The sequence below is a fragment of the Melozone crissalis genome, unplaced genomic scaffold (assembly GCF_028551555.1).
Source record: "Melozone crissalis strain CALT ecotype California unplaced genomic scaffold, PUWL_Pcris_2 ptg000018l_1, whole genome shotgun sequence".
In the NCBI taxonomy this organism is placed as follows: Eukaryota; Metazoa; Chordata; class Aves; order Passeriformes; family Passerellidae; genus Melozone; species Melozone crissalis.
In genome coordinates, this window is record NW_026535796.1 from 24,204,764 (window position 1) to 24,227,576 (window position 22,813).

The 22,813-nt window shown below is 44.7% G+C and overlaps 2 protein-coding genes across 2 annotated transcripts; one reads left to right on the forward strand and one right to left on the reverse strand.

Annotated features, from left to right (window-relative positions):
• Positions 1 to 37: 37 nt before the first annotated feature.
• VTI1B (vesicle transport through interaction with t-SNAREs 1B) lies at positions 38 to 10,961 on the reverse strand. Its single transcript, XM_054275747.1, has 6 exons — positions 10,831 to 10,961; positions 6,393 to 6,451; positions 4,577 to 4,768; positions 3,080 to 3,253; positions 1,081 to 1,142; positions 38 to 218 (listed from the first exon to the last, which is right to left on the reverse strand). Exons 1-6 carry the CDS (start codon positions 10,943 to 10,945, stop codon positions 122 to 124), a joined length of 699 nt encoding a protein of 232 aa, XP_054131722.1. The 5' UTR covers positions 10,946 to 10,961; the 3' UTR covers positions 38 to 121.
• Positions 10,962 to 11,548: 587 nt separating this feature from the next.
• On the forward strand, positions 11,549 to 18,764 carry LOC128936525 (retinol dehydrogenase 12-like). The gene is made up of 7 exons (XM_054275522.1): positions 11,549 to 11,652; positions 12,264 to 12,382; positions 13,177 to 13,332; positions 13,604 to 13,708; positions 14,163 to 14,372; positions 16,199 to 16,388; positions 18,301 to 18,764. The coding sequence occupies exons 1-7, from the start codon at positions 11,573 to 11,575 to the stop codon at positions 18,401 to 18,403; spliced, it is 963 nt and encodes a 320-aa protein (XP_054131497.1). The 5' UTR covers positions 11,549 to 11,572; the 3' UTR covers positions 18,404 to 18,764.
• The last annotated feature ends 4,049 nt before the right edge of the window (positions 18,765 to 22,813 follow it).

Below are 22,813 nucleotides of genomic sequence, written 5' to 3' on the forward strand. Positions count from 1 at the left end.
TCAGTACAGTTTCAGTTAAATGTGCTGTCTCATGACTCAGTTCAACCCTCAGACAGTCAAAGGGAGCAGAGAGCCCATCCTCTTCCTCATCAGTGGAAAAGCTCATATTGATCATGAAGGTTCATTTCTTGCGAAAGAACTTGTAGTAGACCACACCTCCTAGGATGGCCAGTTCCAGGATGATGATAATTGACAGCAGCAACTTATTTGTGGTTATTCTAGAGTTTAAAAATAAAAATCCAAGGTTTTTTGGTTTTTTTAATCTTGTTTATGAAAGCATATTCTAGATCCAGATCCCCATCTTCCCTTCCCTGATTCAGCAAGACCACACTGTGCTTTTCAAAAAGCTCTTAACAAGCAGAAAGGGCCAAACTCAATAGTTCACTGCTCCTGTTTTCCTGGAAATCCTGTTTGAATCTCCTATTTCAGCAGTAGCAGTTCTGTTCCTCTTCCCCTGTCCCACAGAAGGCAGATCATTGCTCTATATGTGCCTGCTCCTTCAGTCAAGCAAAGAGGAAAACAATACCTGAAGTCCTGTGCTAAAAACCCTCATGGTAGTGCTTTGACTTGGAATTATGTTGCTGAAGGAAAACTAAAATCTCAAAATAATAAAGTACTTTTACTACTGAAAACTAGACAGTTATCACAACTTCCTTTGGCAATAGGCATAAAGGAAAGGTTGTGAGGGGATAAGTATCTGCTGGCAATACAATCTATGAACTGGCTTTTTAAGGCTAATTAAACAATATAGCTAAACTGCAAATCCACTTAAGAAGCCAAGGTTTTAGCCATCAATATCATACATGGTCCAGCTGAAGAGTGTTTCATGGGCCAGCCTAGGACTAACTGCTCTAGGGCATTGGTGTGGGCTAAACAGATTAGTCTGTGTCATCAGGCATCTAACCCACCCAATGCTGCAGTGATTTATGGCACAGCCTTTCCCAACCTCAATGAGGGGCATCTGAAGGCACCAAGAGCAAGTCACTGTAACTTGCTTCTGTCCTCACCATGGTTCTGTCCTCACCACCCTGACCAAACAGCACACAGTCAGTGCTGTTCAACAGCCTGCACACCGCTCACCTCCGGGACATGGAGCGCAGAATCTTGCGACTCTTGCTCAAGTTCTCACTGGTGTTCACCAACTGAGGAGAGACACAAGTTGCTTGTCAGTTAAACAAACACACATCAACTCTGGGAAGATGCATGTGAAAACAGCTGGTGTTGAAATGCTGCAATGAACTACAGGACAGGATGACCACGTCCTCTCAAAATTGAGACACAGCACTGTTTTCTACCCACAACAGCAGCTGGAAGCATTGCCTCTTTTCTAAGGAGAAATTAAGACTTTTCTCTATACTTTCCCTTAGATACATACAAAGACATGCAATCTGAGACCACTTTCTGCCTCTTTAATTAATATACAAATATCAGAAAAGTGGTATTAACTTCTTTCATTAAGTTTCGTTTCTGTTAACACCAGAAGAGAGTGATACTGATGTGTTAACCCCAGTGCATATCAAAGTGTTTGAAATGCTGCTCAAGTTCTATTAAAGAACTGTGTTGCACTCAGAGGTCTAAGTGACCCAGTGGGTACAAGCTCTGGGCTGTTAATGGATAATCCACTTCAGCTTTGTATTGTCCAGCAATGAACTGCCCAGCATACCCAGCTATTAAGAAACATGCAATTAAGTGAAGTTATAGACAACTAAAGAAGCTGCTGCTTCACAGACAATTCATGATGCATGGCCACTGTTCTCCAGGTAAGATTTCACTATTCCACTTGCAAACATTCTAAGGAAGTGAAGGGTAAGCCAGGTCACTTATGTCACAGACACCTGCCTGCACAATTCCTCTGTAGTTTAACACATTGCCCACAACTGCAAAGCTGCTTGTATGTTTCTTTGCACTGAGATGGACTGGACAAAGCTGAGGAAGAAAACCATCAAGTCCATTGGGAGCTTAGTAGAGTTCCAATCTTCACTATGAAAGCACAAGCAAGAAGAAAGTCTGCTTCCAGCTGGAATGTGTGATTCACACAATTCCACAATTCATTGCCTAAGAGGCTCACAATAGAAGTCACAGACCCTGTTTAGTGATGAACACAGCAGTGATGGGTTAACAGTTGACTGCATGATCTTTGAGGCCTTTTCCAATCTAAACAATTTTATGCTTCTGTGAATGATCTGTTGAGAGACTGTGATGCCTGAAGGACTGTAATACTTTTTATCAGTTGAAGGACAAAAACTATACCTACCAATCTTAAGATCAATTTCCTTTCCTGCTTTCTAACTCAAATTTTGGAACAGGACAAATCAAATTCTGACTGAAATTACGGAACTACTTAAACGAAAAAGCTACAGACTCTGCTGCAATGAGTAGAAAGAACTCCCAAAAGCAGGGGTGTGCTTTTTGCTTTGGCTGAGTGGGCTTATTTGCCAAACTCGGTGTCCCCTGAAGTCACTCACCTAAAAGCTTTACACTCGGGATCCCTTGCACACACAGAAAATCCCATCAGTTTGTTAGTTCAAAAATCAAACTGTCAGTTTTGCATACGTGTGTAAACAAAACAAGTGAACTCGTTTTTGAAGCTTTCACAGCAGAAGCAGAGCTTCTTGAACCAAGGATGAGGAACAGATACCTTGTCGGGCATTTTCTCCCTCCCTGCAAATATTGGAAAGCTAGTAATTAAGTAATTACTCTTCTACTAAATTTAATTTAGTTACAAAAACTTGCTAACTGTTTCCAAAATCTTAACTTTAACTAGTAGTCTAGTCACAAGACAACTCCTTATGATCTGCAACTTTTTCAGTAATGCTATTTTTTCTAGCAGATCTATAGGTCTAATCTCCCATTTTGCACAGACACAGCAGCAGACATTTTACCACCACGCTTTGAACCCTTCTACAGCAATTACTTGTCTTTTATGAGAACAAATAGCAATGTGGCAGCCTGAATTTGGTCTGTAGAGCTATCCAATCAGATGTCTATGCCTTGGAAGGTCCCTGAGAGTAACTGGTGGCATGGAGTTCCCACTAATAAGAGCAGACTGTTTCTGAGCCGTGCCCAGTCTCCTGCTCACCCTGCTCTTGGTGCGCTCCAGCTGCTCGCGCTGCTCGCCGAGCTCCTCGATGATGTCCGTGCCGATCTGGTCGGTCTCGGCAGCGATCCGGTGCGAGCGCTCGATGCTCTCGCTGGCTCGGTTCAGACTGTCTGTGCCCTGGAGCAGCAGCACCCTCTGGGACTGCAGGTTAGTCTGAAAAGTAATGGATGCTTAACTTTTGAGCACAAAGACAGAAGTATTAGGCTTGTGGCATTAAAAAGTTAGAATGTGACTCCACAGGCCATCCATTTGTATTAGCTGTACACGCTCCTTACGTTTACTGATGCAGCCTGGTTAATTTTGGCGGAGCCTTGTTCACCTTGTAAGATTATGACCAAATCTGGTTAAATCTCTAAAAAGGATACAGCACTGAAGAGTTAAAACAGTTCTAAAAAGTTGTCTTTGTAACAATTTACTTTCCCATCAAAGAACATCTACATAAAAATAGTACCTTTCTTTTCCAGATGCTAACTTTTACTTCAATTCACATCTAAAGTCAGCCTTCACAGTTGGTTGCCAGGGAAATCTTTAAGAGTTTACAGTCAAAAGGATTAGGAACAAACAGCACTAACAGATGGACAGCTAAGTAACAAAGATCCTCTTTTCATGCCAGTAGCCTGGTTTAGAGTATAAGGAGCGTTTGCCGACCTTGGGGTCAGAAGGTAGCTCAAAATAAAGTGTTTTCTTAAGCTTCAGAAAGTCTAATCTATCACCCTGCTCTCAGGTTTTAGAGTAATCAGTCAAGAGGAATCAAATGCAAAAATTTCCCAAGCTGCAGCAGAAGGAAATACTAAACAAAGAACCCCCCCTCAAAACTGGCCTCATCTAAAGCAGAAAAATGAAAAGCCCACCTCTGTACAGATGACAGCACTTTGAAGACAATAAGGAGACTCAGTCTCACTAGCTCAGATATCTCTAAGCCTATCTGGTAAACAAGAAATTGGTGTACTTTTTGCATTGTAGCAGCAAGACCATAGTGAAAAAAGTGCTAGAGAAAAAAATCCTTATATTTTCTTGAAATTATTTACACTAAGATCGCTTAAAAGATAATTCTACCAAAGAACCTCTACAATGCATGATTCATGCTTTGCTAGTTTTGGAGATTAGAACTAGGTGAGTTAACCTTTTTTTCATTAAGAAGCATCACTTCTGTGTTTTCCCTTCTGTAGGAAGGGAAACCTGTGGAATGATTAAACGAAGAGTTTTGGTACAGAATGTTGCGCAAATTACTAACCACGTGTCTTTCAATGAGTTCCATTTTGATTACATTCCTATCTTTGTTTTAAACAGAAAAACTCTCCTCTGAGTTCCAGGTGTTCTTCTCCCTGAGATATTCATGTTACATGCAGAGAGATATACAGGGACTTATAAAAGCACAGAGGTAGCCTAAAGTAGAAGCACTGTAAGCAATGCATCTGCGGTAATGCTCTTGCACGATCACAGCACGGTCAGATCAAATTTACATCCAATCCTTACACTCTGTTCATTTTCTGTGGCAAAGATCCCATATTTTGTATCGCCTTGGTTTCCACGGCCCAACCCCAAATCTGTGCTTCTCATATCCCTCTGGAACATGGACAGGTCTCTTCTGTAGGCTCGGATTTTGCTCATCATTTGGTTGCGGAAAGGCACAGGAGCGTACTTCAGCTCTTCCTCCATTTCCCGCAGCTTCAACAAAAGAAAGCAAACAAAAGATGTTTATTCTTTAAAGCACCAAACCCATGCTTAGCAGCAGCCATACTCAAAATTCAGCACCAGATGAAAGGATTCACATTTGTCTTGGACTGGCTGAGGGGGATAACCCTAAACCCCCCACACCCCATCTAGTACTGAGTACACTACGCTACCCAATGCTGTTGAGCCCATGTGTATTTTCACATACACAACACTGCAATAAAAAAAAAATTCCCAAGCTTAAATGCTTGATTTTCTTTCCCTAAAACATCACTCTAAATTTCAAAATTTGCAATTCTCACTTTCTTATAGTTTAAGCATTTATAGGAAGGGTATCAGCTTTCTATTACATCTGTGCAAAGAGACAGAATCATAGTATGGTTTGGGATGGAAGAGACCTTAAAGACCACCTCGTTCCAACAGTCCTGCCATGGGTAAGGGTACCTTCCACTAGGCCAAGTTGAACACTTCCAGGAATAGGGCATCCAGGGACATCACCCTGGTGGAGCACCACCTGGGACTCCACATGACTGCTTTGACTTTTTCAAATGCCATGGACAGTAGCTTAGCAACTACATCAGCCAATTCCCTCAGGACTCTGTGATGCATCTCATCAGGTCCCTTAGATGTAGTATGTTCAGGTTTCTCATGTGCTCATGAACCTGATCATCCCCTAAAGGAAGGAATTTGCTCCCACGGTCCTGGCATGGCAGTCCATTAACCCAAGAGATGTGGGAAAAGAGGTTACCATTGAAGATTGAGGTAAACAAGATGCTGAGCACCTCAGCCATCTCCTCATTCAGATCTATTGCAGGGTAGGCACAGCACTAAATTCAGGCTCTGAACATCCAGGCTTGGCAACCTGAGTTACAATCTGCAAGCCCCAAGACTCTAGATGCATGAATTTTCACATCAACTTCTGGTGACAGCTGTAACAAATTCAAAATGCTTAAAGCTGTATGCCACCATGAGCTCTCACAGAGGGAACTCCATATCTCATACATCACCACCTAGAGGTACCAGTCAATAAACCCCAGTAAGTTAGGGAAATAATGCATCATGTTCAGCTGTGACCAAAACACAACCTAACAAACTGCACAGTGAAATATGAAAAGAAAGCTTAATTCATAATGTCTTGTTTTAAAAGACAAGTCACATGGTTTTTCTGGTGCTGTTCCATATCACCTGCTGTCCAGCAAGCCTTTACACTACTACAGAAAGATCAGACAGGCTAAGACCAACATGAAAAAAGACAGCAGTGCAATAAAAAACCCCAGGCAGCAGATTCTCTATATGCCTGCCCTAAAACCTCTAACAATTTTAATTGCACCTCCACTGCTCTACCTTCTTCAACAAAGTGAAGGCAGTTATCAAAACTGAGCGTTCAAAACCCCCTCAAAAAACATGTAAGAATACGTGTCTATATTCTTGTATCATATAAGTATACACAACCATCTTAACAAACACAGACACACCTATCAGATCAATTCTCAAACAGTAAAAAACTTAAACTCCTGCCTGCCAGAACGGGATCCATAAAAAAGTAACACTTGCAAGTGCTGTCCCTTTTAAGGCAGCAGTCTTCCAGCCCTCAGGAAGGCAGAAGCCCCACACTCACTGTCTCGTTGGCTTCACGCTGCTTCTCATCGAATTCGCGAACCAGTTTCTTCTTCTCCTCTGGGAAAGTAAAAGCAGTATGTCAGATAAACTATACAGAAATGACAACAGAACTCCAACTTAATCCATTAAAAACAAGGAAGCTGCCACAGACAAGGAAGCTGACTCCAGAGCCCCAGGTCAAAATTTATCTCAAATAGGAACAGCTTGTTCTTATGACAACTTTTCAGATAGGAGTGGGGAAAGAGAGCAGAAATCGCTCTTCCAAATGCTGAACACTGCCTCTGCTAGACAAAAGAAGTAATTGTTCAAATATTTTTCTGACCTACTGTCCTTCAATGTCTACTGACAGAATTGCATGCTGAAAGAACAGCAAAGAAGACACATTGGTAAAGAACTCATAAATACATTTCTTATTTTTTGGAAACACTTGGCAAGATTACTGAAGGCTGAAACTACAATTTGGATTTGAACAGAACATCAGGTCAATCTACATTCCCAAGCGAGACCCAAAGGTCCTGCCAGATCTGGCACTCTGCATTCCCGTGTCCATAAAGTACCTAAGCACACAGGATAAGCATTCCAGAGTTCTCTGAGATAAAAGATGCCACCAAGGTATCCCCTCAGGGTCACAGACTAAAGCCCAAACACTTCCCTCTTGTGGAATGACATGAATCAGCCAACACTGGACATTTCAGTTGTTTGAGACAGCACTTTAGCCAGATCTGTGTTCCTAGGGCTTTGGAGACCAAAGAATGGGTTTCACTGCTGTTACTCTATTTTTAAACAAAACTTTAAGGCCTGTTATTTTTCATGTGTTAAAAAACTATCATATCTATGATGAATGAATGAAATTCTAAATGAATTTCAATGAAAGTATAAATCCAAAACTTTCCTTATCTCAACTGAGCAAAAACACATGTTCTGCAATCTTTTGCAAAAGCACTGAAGATGACCACCAGAGGAGGTCCACTGTTGTAGACTACTGCAAACAAAACCAAATTCTATCAGAAATCTGATAACTATGCACCTAGCTTAATTCACCTCTCTCCAAAGAGTATTATTCAGTCTTAAACAAAATTCTAGGCAGAAGAAAATGTAGACTGCCACCTTGGTAAAACTCCTCCAACTTGATTAAAGACAAAATTACACACAACATTATAAAAACATCATTGCAGTAAAAAAACTCACTTGATAATGCTTTTTGGTAAGCACAGTCATCTGCAAAAGATGTAGCTTTTAAACCACTGAGATCTCAACAGAAGATAAAAAACTTGGCCTGTTCAGAACACTGGTATATAGCTCCTCTCACATATACGACACACCTAAGCTGTAGGCTTTCCTGCTCAGTTCAAATTCAGATTAAGCCCAGAATTTCAACTGTGGAGAACTTAAGACAGAACTAAAACCCATCTTCTAAAGAAGTAGCTGTGGTCTCACATAGCACACAGAATTATTACCAACTAAGCTACATGATGACTGTTAATACACATCAGCTGGTATCAGGAAATGCTGTTTCACATCCCAATTTATTCAGGAGGAAATGCTGACTAAAGAGGTTCTTAAATACACTCTCCTCAACCTCCTCCATGATTTGCCACCATACACATTTGTGCTGATGCCACTGTTTGTGCAGCTGGGTTACAAGTGAAATCGTGGACATGAACTGTGGAAAAACAGCCTTTGGAAGTCAGTAATTTGTTTCACACAGGTCATTTCACTAATCTGATTCAAGCAGTGCCCTCTTACACCCACTTTGCTGTTTCAAAGCCATGGAAACCCATCACAGATCTGGAAAAGCAGCATTTCCCTGCTTTGTTTCTCCTGCGCACACTAATAAGATGCTGCACTTATGAGCTTGCAGCCAAAGAAATGCCAGCTTCCAAAAGGCACAGAGTCATGGAACAGTTTAGGTAAGCCAAGCAGCAATGGCCTGAGACCTTTTTGTCTACAGGCCAGCAAGAAATCCAGCAATGTGGCTGGAAAACGTTCTGCTGGATGTGGCTGGAATCCAGAAACACCAAGATACACTGAGAGGTTCCCCTGGAGTCGCTGTGCATTGAACCACAACTCAAAGCACAAGGACAGAACTCCAAAATGCTGCAGCAGCGCCTGTGCCACGGCAGCATTACCCACATGCTCATCAACATCTAACAGATCTATTTCCAATCACTTACCAAGAGATTCAGTTGGAAAGTACAGCTAACTGAATTCATGTAGAGGAAAACACATGATTTGAAACATATCCAGGCTGTTTCCCCTTTTTCATCTTGTTTACATAGAGTGAAACAGCATTTCCAAACCTCTTCCCCTCAAAGATGTCCCAAGGACTACAGGTTTTGTTTTGCTTTTGGAGCATGTGAATTGTCTTAAAAGAGTATTCCGAGGTCTCTTCTATCACCTCCTGAATATTTCAGGATCAGATAACTCAAAAAATAAATATATATTCCCCTCCTCCTAAGTACAAGAAGCAAACAAAGAACATTAGGAGAGTGGAATGACTCTACCAGACAGACAAATTGCTAAATATTAAACTCTCTTAGAAACACTTTCAAAAAATAGAGCCAGGATTTTTGCAGGAAAAAAAAATACAGAATATAACAGTTGTATTAATATTCTTTAGCAAATTCAACTTGCAATTATTTACAATCTATTGAAAGAAAATCCCAGGTATTGCAAAACCAGCTGCCTCTAAATACTCCATTTAAGCCCATGGCTTAGACTTCATTGCTCAGGTGTACCACAGTGTCAAGGAGACCTGACAAAATTTTTCTTCACCAAGAAACTGATCATGCTGATTTCTACAGGAAAATAAGGATTTCTACCAGAAAAGGTATTGCTTCTTTTAAGTTTTTTATCCTTGTTGACCACTACTGAAATTAAGTCAGGTTTGCAAGTTGTCATTTGCGGGTTTCAACCCCTTTCTTTTACCAAACTTCCTGGAAATGCTGATGACAAGGACTGTGACCCTGAATTTGACTCATTATTACATAGAGAGCCAGGTAAGAAACAGGACATTAAGTGTTTCATGCTCTGTGCAGACTGGTATTTTCTGAACAAACTGTCCTTATGACTTTACAGAAAACTGACCAACTGTGGGAGAATGAACACCACAGCAGAGCGTGGCTGACAGCCCCTGCCCATCACCTGAACTGCAGCAGCTCATGACAGCCGTGGATTGTGGATTACAATTCTCAGGGGAAGGGTTCAATCAGAAGCATTGAATGACACTGGCAAAATTCTCCTTGTGGCGCTGCTTCCCTTTCTGGTTCTCAGAACATTGCCAAGCATCAAGGACAGAATCAGACGCACAGATCCTTACAGAGGAGTGCTCTGTCAGAGCATTTTACACCGCTGTGGTATAAAGAATACCTGTAAAACCAGGCTGTGTTCTAATACAACTTAGTGTGGCAAGAATGATAGGTTTTCTCTATTTTGTGAGTACATAGTGCACAAACCAGACTTTTAAAACAGTCATTTAAAGTGCAAACTTTTTCCAACAAATCTACAGATGCTTCTGGGGAGTTCTGACGATAAAAACTGCTTCTATTTCTGCCAATGAGGTTTTAAATGTGAATCCAACACAGCAAATTAAGAAAAGTGGGGACAAGAACCCCAAACCCCCAAAATGCTGCAATTGTTACAGAACCACAGAATCAATTAGGCTGGAAAAGACCTTTGCAGCCATCAAGTCCAACCTGACCTAACAGCACCTTGTCAACCAGACCATGGCACCGAGTGCCACATCCAGTATTTCCTTAAACACCTCCATGGGGGGGAATTGACCACCTCCCTGGGTAGCTCATTCCTGTGTCTAATCACGCCTTCAGTGAAGAAATTCTCCCTAATGTCCAACTTTAACTCCTCCTGGTGCAGCTTCAGACTGACAGACTGACAGACCCTTGTCCTGTCGCTGGCTGCCCGGAGATGAGGCCGACCCGCTCCCGGCTGCGCCTCCTTTCAGCTGGCTCTGGACAGCGAGGAGGTCCCCCCTGAGCTCCTGTTCTCCAGTTCAAATAGAAACAGCGTGGAATAGCATCCAAATAACAACTGCTCCTCAGAGACTGATGCTGTGAACCTAGCACGCACTGCGTGCCAGCGGAACTGAAATCTGCCAGAGCAGAGGAGCTCCGGGGGAGTGAAGCCACACACCTGCAAAGCCACCAGGCCACGGCAGCAGCTAAATCACCACACGGCAGAGCCACCCGCCCCCTCCCTGCAAGCGCCTACCAGAGCGCCGTCCCCAATCCCCACAAGTGCAAAGCCCCCCCCAAAGCCTTGAAGGGACGCTGCCCTCCCAGCTGCTCGAACACCCCTGGCTAACGAAAGCACCCCAGCACTGCTCCCGCGGCCCCCGCAGCCGGCGGGGCAGCCCCGGCCGGAGGGACCGCGGCCCCGCCCGTGCCCCGAGAGACGTCCACTCCCGCTCCCCGCCTCACCGGCCGCGCTGCCCCGCAGCCGTTCGGGGATGGCCCGCAGGTCTCCGTGCAGCCCGCGGAAGATCTCGTGCAGCCGCTCCAGGTGCTCCGAGGACGCGGATCCTCGGCCCGCCATGGTCCCACAGCCCCCGGCCCTGCCCCGGCCGGCGCTTCCGCCGCCGGGGCCGGCTCGCGCACTGCCTGCTGGGAGCTGTAGTCCCGGCGAGGCGGCCATGCCCGCTCCGCGCGGGGGCGCTCGTCCGCCACCGCCACGGAGCGCCCCGGGCCGGCAGCGCCGGTGCGACCCCGGGGCTCCCCGGTACCGGCGTGACCCGCCGCCGCCGCGCTGCTCCCAGGCCTGGGCGCCCGCCCACGTGTACATGGTTGCATGCCCCTTGCCAGGGTTAATGACAGGAACCTCGGCGTGGAGTTGTAAAAATGTGCTTCAAACATTTTTAGTGTGTTTCAAACGCCACTGCCGACAGCCGCCGCTGCGCTGTGTCTGCAGACATTTCTCGGCTCCCTAATTGAGGAGCGCGTTTCAAAATGTTTCGAGGGACCCAGATCGGAGTACAAGCAGCGGGCTGCTGCCGTACCCGCAGGTGCTCGCGGCGGGGCGGGGCGGGGCGCGGCCCGGCAGTAGAGGTGTGGCGGCGCGGCTGTGGGCGAGGCCGAGGCGGGAGGGGCGGGGGCGGATCCAAAGGGGCGGGCAGGGGTTGCCGGGAGCCGTGCGCTGGCGGTGCGTGGGTAGCTGGCGGCAGCGATGCTCAACTGCTGGGAAGCCGCGCTGGGCGCCGCCGTCTCCGTCCCCGTTTTTCTTTTCGTGGCAGCGCCCTACATCAGGTGCGTCTTACCGAGCGCAGCCCCTGCCCTTCGCGTATGCTCAGCCCTGCAGAGCGGCGCCCCTGTGTGTGTGTGTGTGTGTGCGTGTGGCGCGAACGCGAACAGCGGGAATCTCGTTCTGCAGCCCGCGCTGGAGTCGGAGCTATTCCGGCCTGCCCAGCTCCAGCGCCCCGGTGACACTGCCGCGCTGCGGGGCTCGCTCAGCCCCGGCGCCGCCCGCCGCGTTCCCCGGGCTCCGTCCCGGCACCGGCGCGCTCCGGAGGCGCGGCAGGGGGCGGGGCCCGCGTTCTCCTCAGGGCGCGGCGGCGCAGCCCATTGGCCGAAAGGCCCCGGGCCGCGCGGCAGCAGCCAATGGGAGTCGTGGTCCCACTTGACGCACGGACGGGGCGGGGCCGCGCTCGGGAAAGCGCGGGGGATTGGGGGCGCGGTGCCGGTGTCCCGGTCGCGACAGGGTCGTGAGCAGCCGCTTCAGATGGGGGCGCCCGTGACTCCCTGCGCCCGGGGCGCAGCGGTGAGCCCGAGTGTTGATGCGAACCCCCAGGCTCTGGGCGCTCAGCCCCGCACGGGGCCCGCTGAGGAGGCAGAAGTGACTGGTGCCTCCCCTCTTGCAGGCGCTATGTCGCTGGAGGACGGTGTAAGTCAACAGCAAGGCTGGAGGGGAAGGTGGTGATAATCACAGGAGCCAACACAGGCATCGGGAAGGAGACCGCCAGAGACCTCGCACGAAGAGGCAAGTGCAGGCATCCCTCTGCAGCCGGAGCGGCTGTGCCTTGTGTCAGTAGCCCCTTTTCTGGACCTAAGGAAGATGTGTTGCAGGCTTATATTGAAGTAAACTGGATTCCAGAGTTACTGCAGATGACCCCAAGTGCTATTCCTTCAGAGGCTGTAACCACTGAGGTGAAAGTTCCTAGTTCCTCCCAATGAACTGTTTTCATTGCTTGGACTCCAAAAATGCGCTCTGGGGACATGAAAATGCATTGTATTGCAACTGATTTGAGAGGACTGGGAAAGTTCCTGCACTCTGCTTATATGAAGTTGGGAGATGACATAGGTCCAGCACTATGTGCTTTCATTATATTTCAAGCTAATTTGATGTAAATGTTATTTGGCTAACTGATAAGAAGATTAAACTACCTGTTCACAATCCATTTAGAAATTACTCTGGCTGGAATCCATCACCTTTATGTGCTCCTGGCTTGATGTTCCCATTATAGAGGCAGATAACAACCCTATCATACCTGTGTTGTTGTATGCACTCCTAATGTGGGAGAACATGGACAAAGGCACTTAAGATGTGCATTTGCCTGGTCTGAAATCATCTTTCAGCAAGACTGTAACTCACATTTGAGTGAGAAAGGCTTTGTCTCTTCCAGCTACCCCCCTGACTGATGCTAGTTCCCTAGAGAAACAATATATTGTTTGTAAGTGCTGGGCATGTCAGCCTGCTTGTTGTAGCCTGGATCATCCAGTGTGCTCCAGTGATCTCATTTCCTGCTCCTGTTGTTCCCCCTCCCCTCCTTGCAGGTGCAAGGGTAATTATTGCTTGCAGAGACACAGCAAAGGCAGAAGCTGCAGCCAGTGAAATCCGAGCCGAGACAGGGAACCAGGAAGTCATTGCGAAAAAACTGGACTTGGCTGATACTAAGTCCATCCGGGAGTTTGCTGAGAGATTTCTAGCAGGTACAGTCTCTTTTTAGTGAGAATATTTGCCAAGGACTGCTGTCCGTTCTTCTAACCATTGCCAAATCCCTGCCCTGCTTGTCTCTGTACCTCTTGGGTATTGTGGTTCATAGCAGGGGCTGGCCAGAGGCCATGAGCTACTTTGTAGTAGGAGATATATCCTTTTTTTAAGGTGATGTGGCTGCAAGTCAGACAGCAAGGGGTGACTTGTGCTACTTTCTTGTCTGCATTCTCTGTTTCCTCGTTTAAGGATGTCTGTTGTTTCTTACAGAGGAGAAGGAACTCCATATTCTCATTAATAATGCTGGGGTAATGTTATGCCCTTACTCCAAGACTGCTGATGGCTTTGAGATGCAGCTGGGAGTCAATCATCTTGGTAAGGCCAGTGGAATCATGTTTGCACTCAATATGGAATCACATAATCGTCATATGGTTTGGGTTGGAATTGCCCTTAAAGATCATCTTCTTCTAACCTGGATATCTGTTGCAAAATGCCAAAGGAAAATCCTGCTGTCAGATTTTCTCTTCCTCATTCTTCCTTTTACAGGACGGATGGAGGGCTAGAGTCAAGAGTTCTGGAGATGCAATGTGCTGTATTTGCATATCAGAGATCCAGTTTAAGTATCTGTACGTGTTACCCGGGACATTTTGAAATGTATGACAGCTCCAGCTTTTTGAACATGAGGAGCAGAACTTGAAGGCCCCAAAAAAGTGTAGATGTTAATTCAGGGGAATTTAACAGAAATTTTCTTTTTCCTGGACTTGAAATGAGGGCAGCAGCAAGATCCCACATATAAGCAAGCAGGGGATGACCTTTTGTCTCCCCCTAGGTCATTTTCTCTTGACCTTCCTGTTGCTGGAGCGTCTGAAGCAGTGTGCCCCCGCCCGCATCGTGAACGTCTCCTCCCTGGCTCACCACGGCGGCCGCATCCGCTTCCACGATCTGCATGGGGAGAAGAGCTACAACCGCGGCCTGGCCTACTGCCACAGCAAGCTGGCCAACGTGCTCTTCACCCGCGAGCTGGCCCGGCGCCTGCAAGGCACGTTCCAGAGGCAGCAGGGGCCTTTGTCTGCTTGGCTTTCCGAGCACCGTGCATGGGGAGGGTGGGTTGGAGAAAGGGCTGCAAATCATCTATGCAGAAATTGGATGGTTTGAGGCAAATGTCACTGAGCTCTTTGTAGGAAGAAAATAACTCTTGGCTGTGGAACCAGGAGACTTGCAACACAGATTGTCTTTACAACAACAGGGTAGAGGAGTTCAGTATCTTGCCACAGTTGAATTTATCTCATTTTTCTGTGGTGCTTGTCAAATACTAGCTGCATCCCTGCAGACAGTTGTGCTATGTGGATGGAAGGTGGAAACAGAGCCACAGCTGCAGTCTCTAATAGAAAACCTAATGCACACTCAGCTGCCTTAAAGGTTGGTGGCCCGTAGAACAAGCATAAGATTAGACAGTGCCTTGTAAGTCACAACATCTGTCATTCAGTCCTGTTCATAAACTGAAGTAGTATTTATTTACTACAACAGAAGCAGTGTCTTCCCCAGGAAATTACTATTAGAGTAAGGCAAAAGAGGCAAGTGTTCTCAAAAGCCTGCTGGAAACTGCTGCTGGTTTAGCACTCAGGCCCTCTAGCACTTTGTTTTGCAGAAGGCACATAATGACTGCTGTGTTTAGAAGGGAGCAGGGAGTGCTCCAGTGCCATGGATGAATGATTTAAACTGCTTTAAGAATCACCATCTTAGCAAAAGTGTTTTTAACCTGATGTCATAAAAGGGTGACTTAACAAAGTGTGATGGCAAAGTTCACTCTGTTACTTACATGAAAGACACATACAAAGGAAAACTGATTTAGAATTAAGTTAGAATGATTCACACAGGACTGGAAACACACTGTGTAAGGAAGACCTCCTGTTGAATCACGAGGCTCAGCTTGGAGCCCCATGCTTTTTGAACCCCTTAGGAAGCCTAGGTCCAGTTTGAGTCTCAAACTTGGACAATTTATATGTAATGAAATGATCTACACAAAGTTTATAATAATTATTATTGAGTAGCTACATGGACTAGTAATGCTTCCTCAGTATTAATTCAGCAATCAGTCACTTACCAAGGATTTGTTGCAAGCAAAGGGCCTCTCTGCCTTGCTTAAGGAAGGCTCTCAGGTAAGAAATCTCAAACGTTGAGAGGCATCTCTGCTCCAGGGGAGTTACCTGCTTTGCAGTCCAGTTGCAGCTTGAGCTGAGGTTCAGCTGGGCTCATCCAAAAGTTTGCTCTTGGTAAAAGGTCTCTGCCTTGAGGAGCAGCCTTGAGAGGTGAGCCAGCTCAAGGGAAGACTGTCACCCTGCAGTCAAATCTCCTAGCAGGGAGAGCTCAGAGAAGGCTTACTTAGGCTGTAATATTTATGGAGTGGAGTGGTTGGCTGCTATTCAAATTATACACAGTGGGAAAGGTACATGAGACTCAGTGCATCCACAACCTTATTTGTTCCTGGATGGAAGAGTATTGGGAAAGCCGTGTGCTACTTGTGTGAACTGCCTGATGGGTGTTCCAAATGCATGTGCACTGATACTCACTGGCTTCTGTGGATTTCCTAGAGGAGTTCTGGCCCGTTTACAGCTCACACCTGTACTTTCTTTGGAGCCTGTACCAAACTACAGCTGATTTGGCTAAGAGGTCAAGTGTATCCATCACATCCAGCATGCAGTAACTACAGAGGACTGCACTTATTCTCTGTATCTAAGGCTACTTAAAAGACTCCTCCTCTAAGTTATAGATTATCTACAGGTAGAATTGAGGAGTATATTACCCTTCTTTTAAAGACATTTTGATCCATGTGGATTTGTCTTGGACTGTTTTATTTTGCCATAGGCACTAAAGTCACAGCAAACGCTCTCCATCCCGGGTCTGTGTACTCGGATCTGGTCCGGCACTCGTCTGTAATGACCTGGCTGTGGAAGATATTCTCCTTCTTCTTGAAGACACCTTGTGAAGGAGCTCAGACCAGTATCTACTGTGCAGTAGCTGAGGAGCTGGAGTCTGTGACAGGACAGTATTTCAGGTGGGTGCAAGCTGATGAAGTGATACTCTGTGGAAGGCGGCTTTGGCTGAGGAATATGGCACTTACTGTCATTGTTCTTTAAGAAGGGACCAGGTAAGAGGCTGTCTGGTAAGACTGAGGGTGACAAATAGAGCATTACCCCTTTCAGGTCTGTTGCAATCATGTTAGAAGAAACACCTGACCTGTGCAACACTTCATGCAATAGCATGTCCTGTAGTGCTAGAAATATTAATGTACTCAAAATGCAGGAATGGCTGTCACACACTCAGAGCTCTAATGCTGACCTGCCTAACACTTGGGAAAATCACTTTTCAGTAGAACTGTGTAGTTACTTAGGTCACTTCAGTCAATGCTGGGAAGACACTTCATTTCACTTTGTAGTTTCACTCCACTGGAGCAGAAGGGCCTGTGCTCTCAGGGAGCTGGGAGAGCTGATGGAGCTGCAGAGACAGGTGAGATTTTCAGGTCTGGCAGGTGACCAAATAACTTTATCCTCCAGTGTGATAGACCTACCAGCTGGGGGGGACTCTTGCTGGGCTGTTTGTCACACTGTCATGGAAATGGTCTTGTTTAGCTCCCATTACAAAACCTGTTATTTTTTACTTCTTTGACTCATTCCAGGACCCTACATTGTTCTTTTCCCATCACCAAAACCACAGCCCAGAGCAGTTTCAAGTCATCATCATTCTATATTTGAAGACTGCTATTCGAACAGATTCCCACAGATATGTCTGCCAGCTTCCCACTGCATGTAGAGCACTGTAACAATACTGTTTTTTGGGAACAAATACAAAAAGTCGTGGGTTTTTTCTCCTCCCTCACATGGATGCTGTTGGAGCCATTGTGTCTTTGCAGAGCTTTCTTCTTGTGATTTGTGATCAGATTAGTCTCTGTAATGACATCATTGCCTGATCTTCATTTGGGAGTTAGTACCATCTTAATCAGACGTGAATGTATAAATAGACATCTTAAGTCTTCCCTGACTGCCTGTCTTGGGATAAAAATGTAGCATTGATGTCCCAAAGTAGAGAAAACTGGTGTTTAAACTCATTAAAAACTGGAATTTAAACTCATTAAAAAAAGGGAGTTTTGGACCTGGTGGGAAATGAGAAGTTTCAACACTAATTCACAATTTACACTGGACTAGCCTAGAATCCATTTTACTTTCCAGGCCATAGAGTATAAAACACAAGTGTAGACATTAAGAAAAAAATTTTCATGCCACAGTGAGACAGGTGGGAGTCCACCAGTCATTTCAGGCATATTAAAGACTCCATCTATAAACACTGAGCTGAATGGAAATGTTACAAGATACCATTTCTTCTGTGCTCTTAAACTCCCAAGTTATTGCAGCATTATAGTTGAGAACACAGGACCTCTTTTCCAGACTGAATGCTTTCTGATTGGAGGAGCTGAGAAGAAAGGAGCACAGTTCAAATGATAATGGAAAGGGGGTAACCATACATGGTTATTACAGTGTTATTCTTGGGTATACAGTGGGATAAATAGTTTAGAATGAAGGGCTGTTTGAGTAACTTTTTTGCAGTGTTTTTTAGGAAATGTGCTCCTGAAGAGCTTGGTTGGAGTCTATATGCCTTTTTAGTGGTATTAATGAGAATGCACACTAGTGAGGTTTCTTTTAAGAGTTGAGACAACAGATAGAGCTACACTTGCTTGCCAGTTCTTGGTGCCATTGGGAGAGATTCTTCCCTAGCTAGTTGGAAAGAAATCTTTCTCATGGTGGCTTAGCACCAACCCTTGCTCATTTGCTGGATAGCTCCCACCATTCTTGAACTAGTCTTGAATTAAGCTGATAGAGAGCAACTCCCTAATCTCAACACAGACATTTCAGTGTACTAATGTAGATGGAGATGTTAGACTTGAAAGAATGAAAAGAATGTTTTTCTTACAGTGATTGCCAGCCAGCGTACGTATCTCCACGTGGTCGGGATGATGAGACGGCAAAGAAGCTCTGGAGCGTGAGCTGTGAGCTCCTTGGCATCCAGTGGGACTGAGCTGCACCAAGAGTGTCCCTGGCTGGGCCCAGCAAAGCTTCTCCAGGGAACAGCACTGCTGAGAGACCTCAAGAGTACAACACTGATACTTCAGCTGCCCTAAGGATGGCTCTGCGGGCACAACACAAGTTGTATTTCTGCAATATTACACTTAAGGATTGAGATTTGTAAGCAATCAGTCCCTCTTCCTAGCTGGAGAATTAGAGCACTAATGCAGGGAGCAACCTGCTTGTTATCTCACACAGCACCTCGAGGCTGTGGTTCTCTGGCTTTAGAATAGAGAGGGAGGTTGCAGTCTTAGGTTTAGATTATGAAGTAACAAGGCATTACTTGAAATAAAGTTTGGTTGTTTTTTTCCCTAACAGCAATAGTAATAAGGTAGGACTCTAAACTTATGAGTTTAGTATGACTCTGAACTATGAGATTACTTTCAGTTCCTACCCTTTGAACTGGCAGAGCAAAAATACTTTGGGATATTAAATTTTCTGGAAAGTTATGCAATACTCTTTAGCACACAAAAACAGGTCCTGGCCTTTTTGTGCCAAGCACTAGGTAATTTTTTTTTTACATGGAATCGCTTTCTCTGCATGCTCTGTAAGAAGCTGGACCCTAGCCACTGAGGTATCATGGCCCTTAATACCCACTTATTGCAGTAGGTTTATTGGGGGTTGGCAAACCTTCTGAGAACCCAGGTTTTGGTGCAGGTGACTAAGAGGTTAAAAGGTGCAGGAGGGCTGCAATTGTGCATAGACAAGTTATTAAAAAAATCAGCATCTCTCTTATGAAGCATTGAACAAAGATGATGTAAAAGTTGTCACAGTAAACCCCCCCAGCTGCACTTTAAATGACTTTAGAACCTAGAAAATAGAGCAGAATGAACAAGGAACATCTCAACCATGTTAAAAAATATTAAACAACTTCAGCTGAGACTTTAGCTTTAAATGACACCAAACCTCCTAGAGCTAAATAGCTGAAGCAGGAGGCAGGACTATCTTGGTATTATGGCCAAGCTGGCTCCAGGACAGGAAGGTAAGACTTGCACAGAAATCCTTGTGCGGGGCAGGCAGTGCCTGGCTGCCAGCCAAGGCTGCCTGCCCCTGCAGGACCACACAGCTTGCACTTCCACCAAGCAGCTGCCTCAGGCCACACAGCTCTGGGACTGCTCCCTTGGAACCCCAGTGCTATGTGAGTGCAAACTGCTGGAGTGCAATCCGTGATCAGAGGTTATTTCTGAAAGAGTTAAGCAGTCAGAAACCAAGTGCCACAGCTCATAGGATTATCTTCTGCTTCTGAAAAAATGCCTAGAAGTTTTTGGACTTGCATATGAACCTGCCACTGTGACCAACTGCCAGTTGTGGAAAACCAATGCTAATTTTAATTCTTCCTGTCTGGATGCTGCCTATGCAGATGAGTCCTGTGCTACCTCTGAGCAATACTAAATAAAACCATTTTCCTTTTACAACTGGACCCTGTATCTTCTCTCAGAAATGCTGAATCAGTTTACTTGGTGTTGCTGTTACCTGCACCTGCCTCACTAATGTAGAGAATTCAGTCCAGGTAGCACTTTCAAAAGTTCCTTTGTATTTCTCCCGGTCACTCTACTTTTTTCCCCCCTCCCTCTTTTGTGCTGCATCCCAATGATGAAGCTAAATCCACAACTATAATGTAGCAGTAGAATGTTACCTACCACTGGAGCGTTGGCTTGCTTTCTGTGTGTCATTCTCTGATCTTGAAAGTGGCTTCAGGAGCAAGAGAAACCATTTTTTACAAAAGCAGAAAAGTGTCTCTGGTGTTAAATGCTTTTGCCCTTGCAGGTCAATGCACTTTTCTAATTGTAGATTTAACATAAGACATATTAAATAAACATTTCCATAGACATACATCCACTCTCTTTGACCTTGAGCAAGTAATTTATACTTCTCAGCTGATCTCTAAAAAATGAGGAAACTAAAGCTCATTTAGCTGTCTCAAAGGGAGGCTTGTAAGGGAGAGTTAGATTAACTTGCAAAGCTCCCTAAAGAGGATTACTGAGTACATGCATGAGGCTGAACTACCTAGGCTACCTAGCTGCTAGGGGGACTTCTAAAGATGTGACATTCCAGTCGATCTAAATACTGAGGATACTCAGTAACATGTAAATTTGGCATGATACAACAATTACCCCCCCTTCTAATTATTCCACTAAGTATAGCCAAAAGCAAAATGCAGGTCTAGAAAGAGAACCCTAGCTGTGTTGGGATAAAAAAATAAACTGAAAATACATTAACAGTCATAATACTTTATTTTTGTTTTAGTTGTAAACAAACCTTGGTCAGTAACAGAGAAATTCTCTTAAACTGGCAGTATTCAATCCCTTCTTCCTGCTCAAAAATTCAAAGCCCCTTGATAATTGCACAATTTATGACACAATGTAATTAATCGGGGTCAAAATTCCAGTTCTGCTGGTACAAGAAAGATCCCTACAATTCCAGGTTAAGAACATCAAATTACACCAAACACTATATAAAGTGCATCAGGTACAGTGCAAAGAGGTCAGGAAGAAAGGCAGGTAGGGAACTGACAGGTCTGCATGGCAAACTCCACTCTCAGTGCTCTCTGCAGCTGAAGGAACGTGAGCAGAACAGGAACAATACAGCAATGCAGATCTGGATACCCACACACAGTAAAATCTCCTCCCCGTAATCAGAGATTTAAAAATGACTGAAGCCATAGGTAGTGTCACGTTTTAGGATTAGCCTGATGGCTGTAAGCTGATGGAAAGCTAGGTCAGTCTGGCCAGGGAAACAAAAGCTTTCATTAGTACTGCTCGCTAATGAGATAATGCAAATCTGTGGTCAGGGGATTCTGAAAGCTGTATGTGGTCATTTCTGCTCTAGTGAGCAGAGCAGAGCACCTCCAAAGTGTTTGTGTCAGCTCTTGAAACCCTGAAGAAAATGGACCAAATCCTTTCCAACACCATGGAAGTCTGTTCTTTCATTATAGTGAGCTTGGGGATAGTGCAAAACTCTTAACTTCATAGTCTCAATTATTTTATGTACTAAAACTATTTACAATTACATTACACTTCAGAAAACCTGTTGGTTTTTTAATGTAAACAACTTTTTAATAAAAAAGTGAATTAGTTTTCCTACTTCTTGTGCTGAAATACATGTAAACAGCAAACACAAACTTGGGGAATGCCATGTTTTGTTCTTTTTTTTTTTTGACAGTCCTACTACTGTCTAACACATTTTTGCCAGTTTGTCATGTCCCAATACTAGTTGCAGAGAAGCAGCTACTTTTTTTTCAGCATCCCTGAACACAGACATTGCACAGAGATTGATGCTTTTTTTTTCATAAAACCAATCAAGTTGCACTTCCAGAGCAAAACCCATCAATACAGGGCATGTCCAGTTCCATCTTCTATTGTACTTGACAGGGACAAATTATTCTGGTAATAAATAAATAAATACATCCCTATGTGAAAGGGATACAGACCACCTGTTTAATTTTGCCACAGCTTGCTCTGTCATTATTCTTTGCCATACCTAATGAAAAACTGTGGAAGTTTACTGTCAACTATTCAGTCATAAAGCTGCAGCACAATGATTTATTGGGTATTACTGCAGTAAAGAAAGAGGCACATGATTTTTCAGTTATTTTAAAGGCTTATTTTCCCTTTGTACTTCCCTTACAGCACATGCCCTTTATAACTTCATTCATTTAGTTGGCACTAGACCAAGTGCCACATCTATGGCACACAAAACACAGTGTGTGAACACTGGTAAGTTCAAATCTGCCAAAAGAATCAGCTCCTACCTTATCAAACAAACTAAAAAAAATGGGTACTCTATACTGGGTGGGGGGGGATAAAAAAGAAGTAGCAATGATTTTTCTAGAGGCTTAAAAAAAAATCTGAGTTTTAGTCTTTGAAACAGAAGAATTCTCCAATTTTGAAAACTTTTCAGGAAACATCACAAAAATTTTATACTCTAGGCTACAATGAGTTGATAAAATGTTTCTGTCCTCTCTACATATGTTTTCTGGATTAAAAATAAAACATATATAAATAAGTCCAGTGCTTTTCAAAAATATCAACCCCCCCCCCCCAAAAAATTAAAAGCCAACAAAACCCAAAAACTAAAGCCAGAAACAGAAGTGCTGTCTTCCATACAACTAAATCCTTGCTTGTTCAGTTTGAAAATGCCCCCCCCCCCCCATCAAAAAGAGAGCCAAAAAACACCCTGAGGTAGTGACTGTTTGTCAGAATACAGGACTGGCACTTGTAATTTAGTTCCCTTCCTTTCACCAGAGGCACATTAGCGACATCCATCTGCCACCACCTTTAGCCAACAGAGTTCCCCTGTACCTAGAGGCTGCGGAAGCAGACGCCTCTGAGCCGTCCTGAAGCCTTCTCCTTGGGCAGGACGG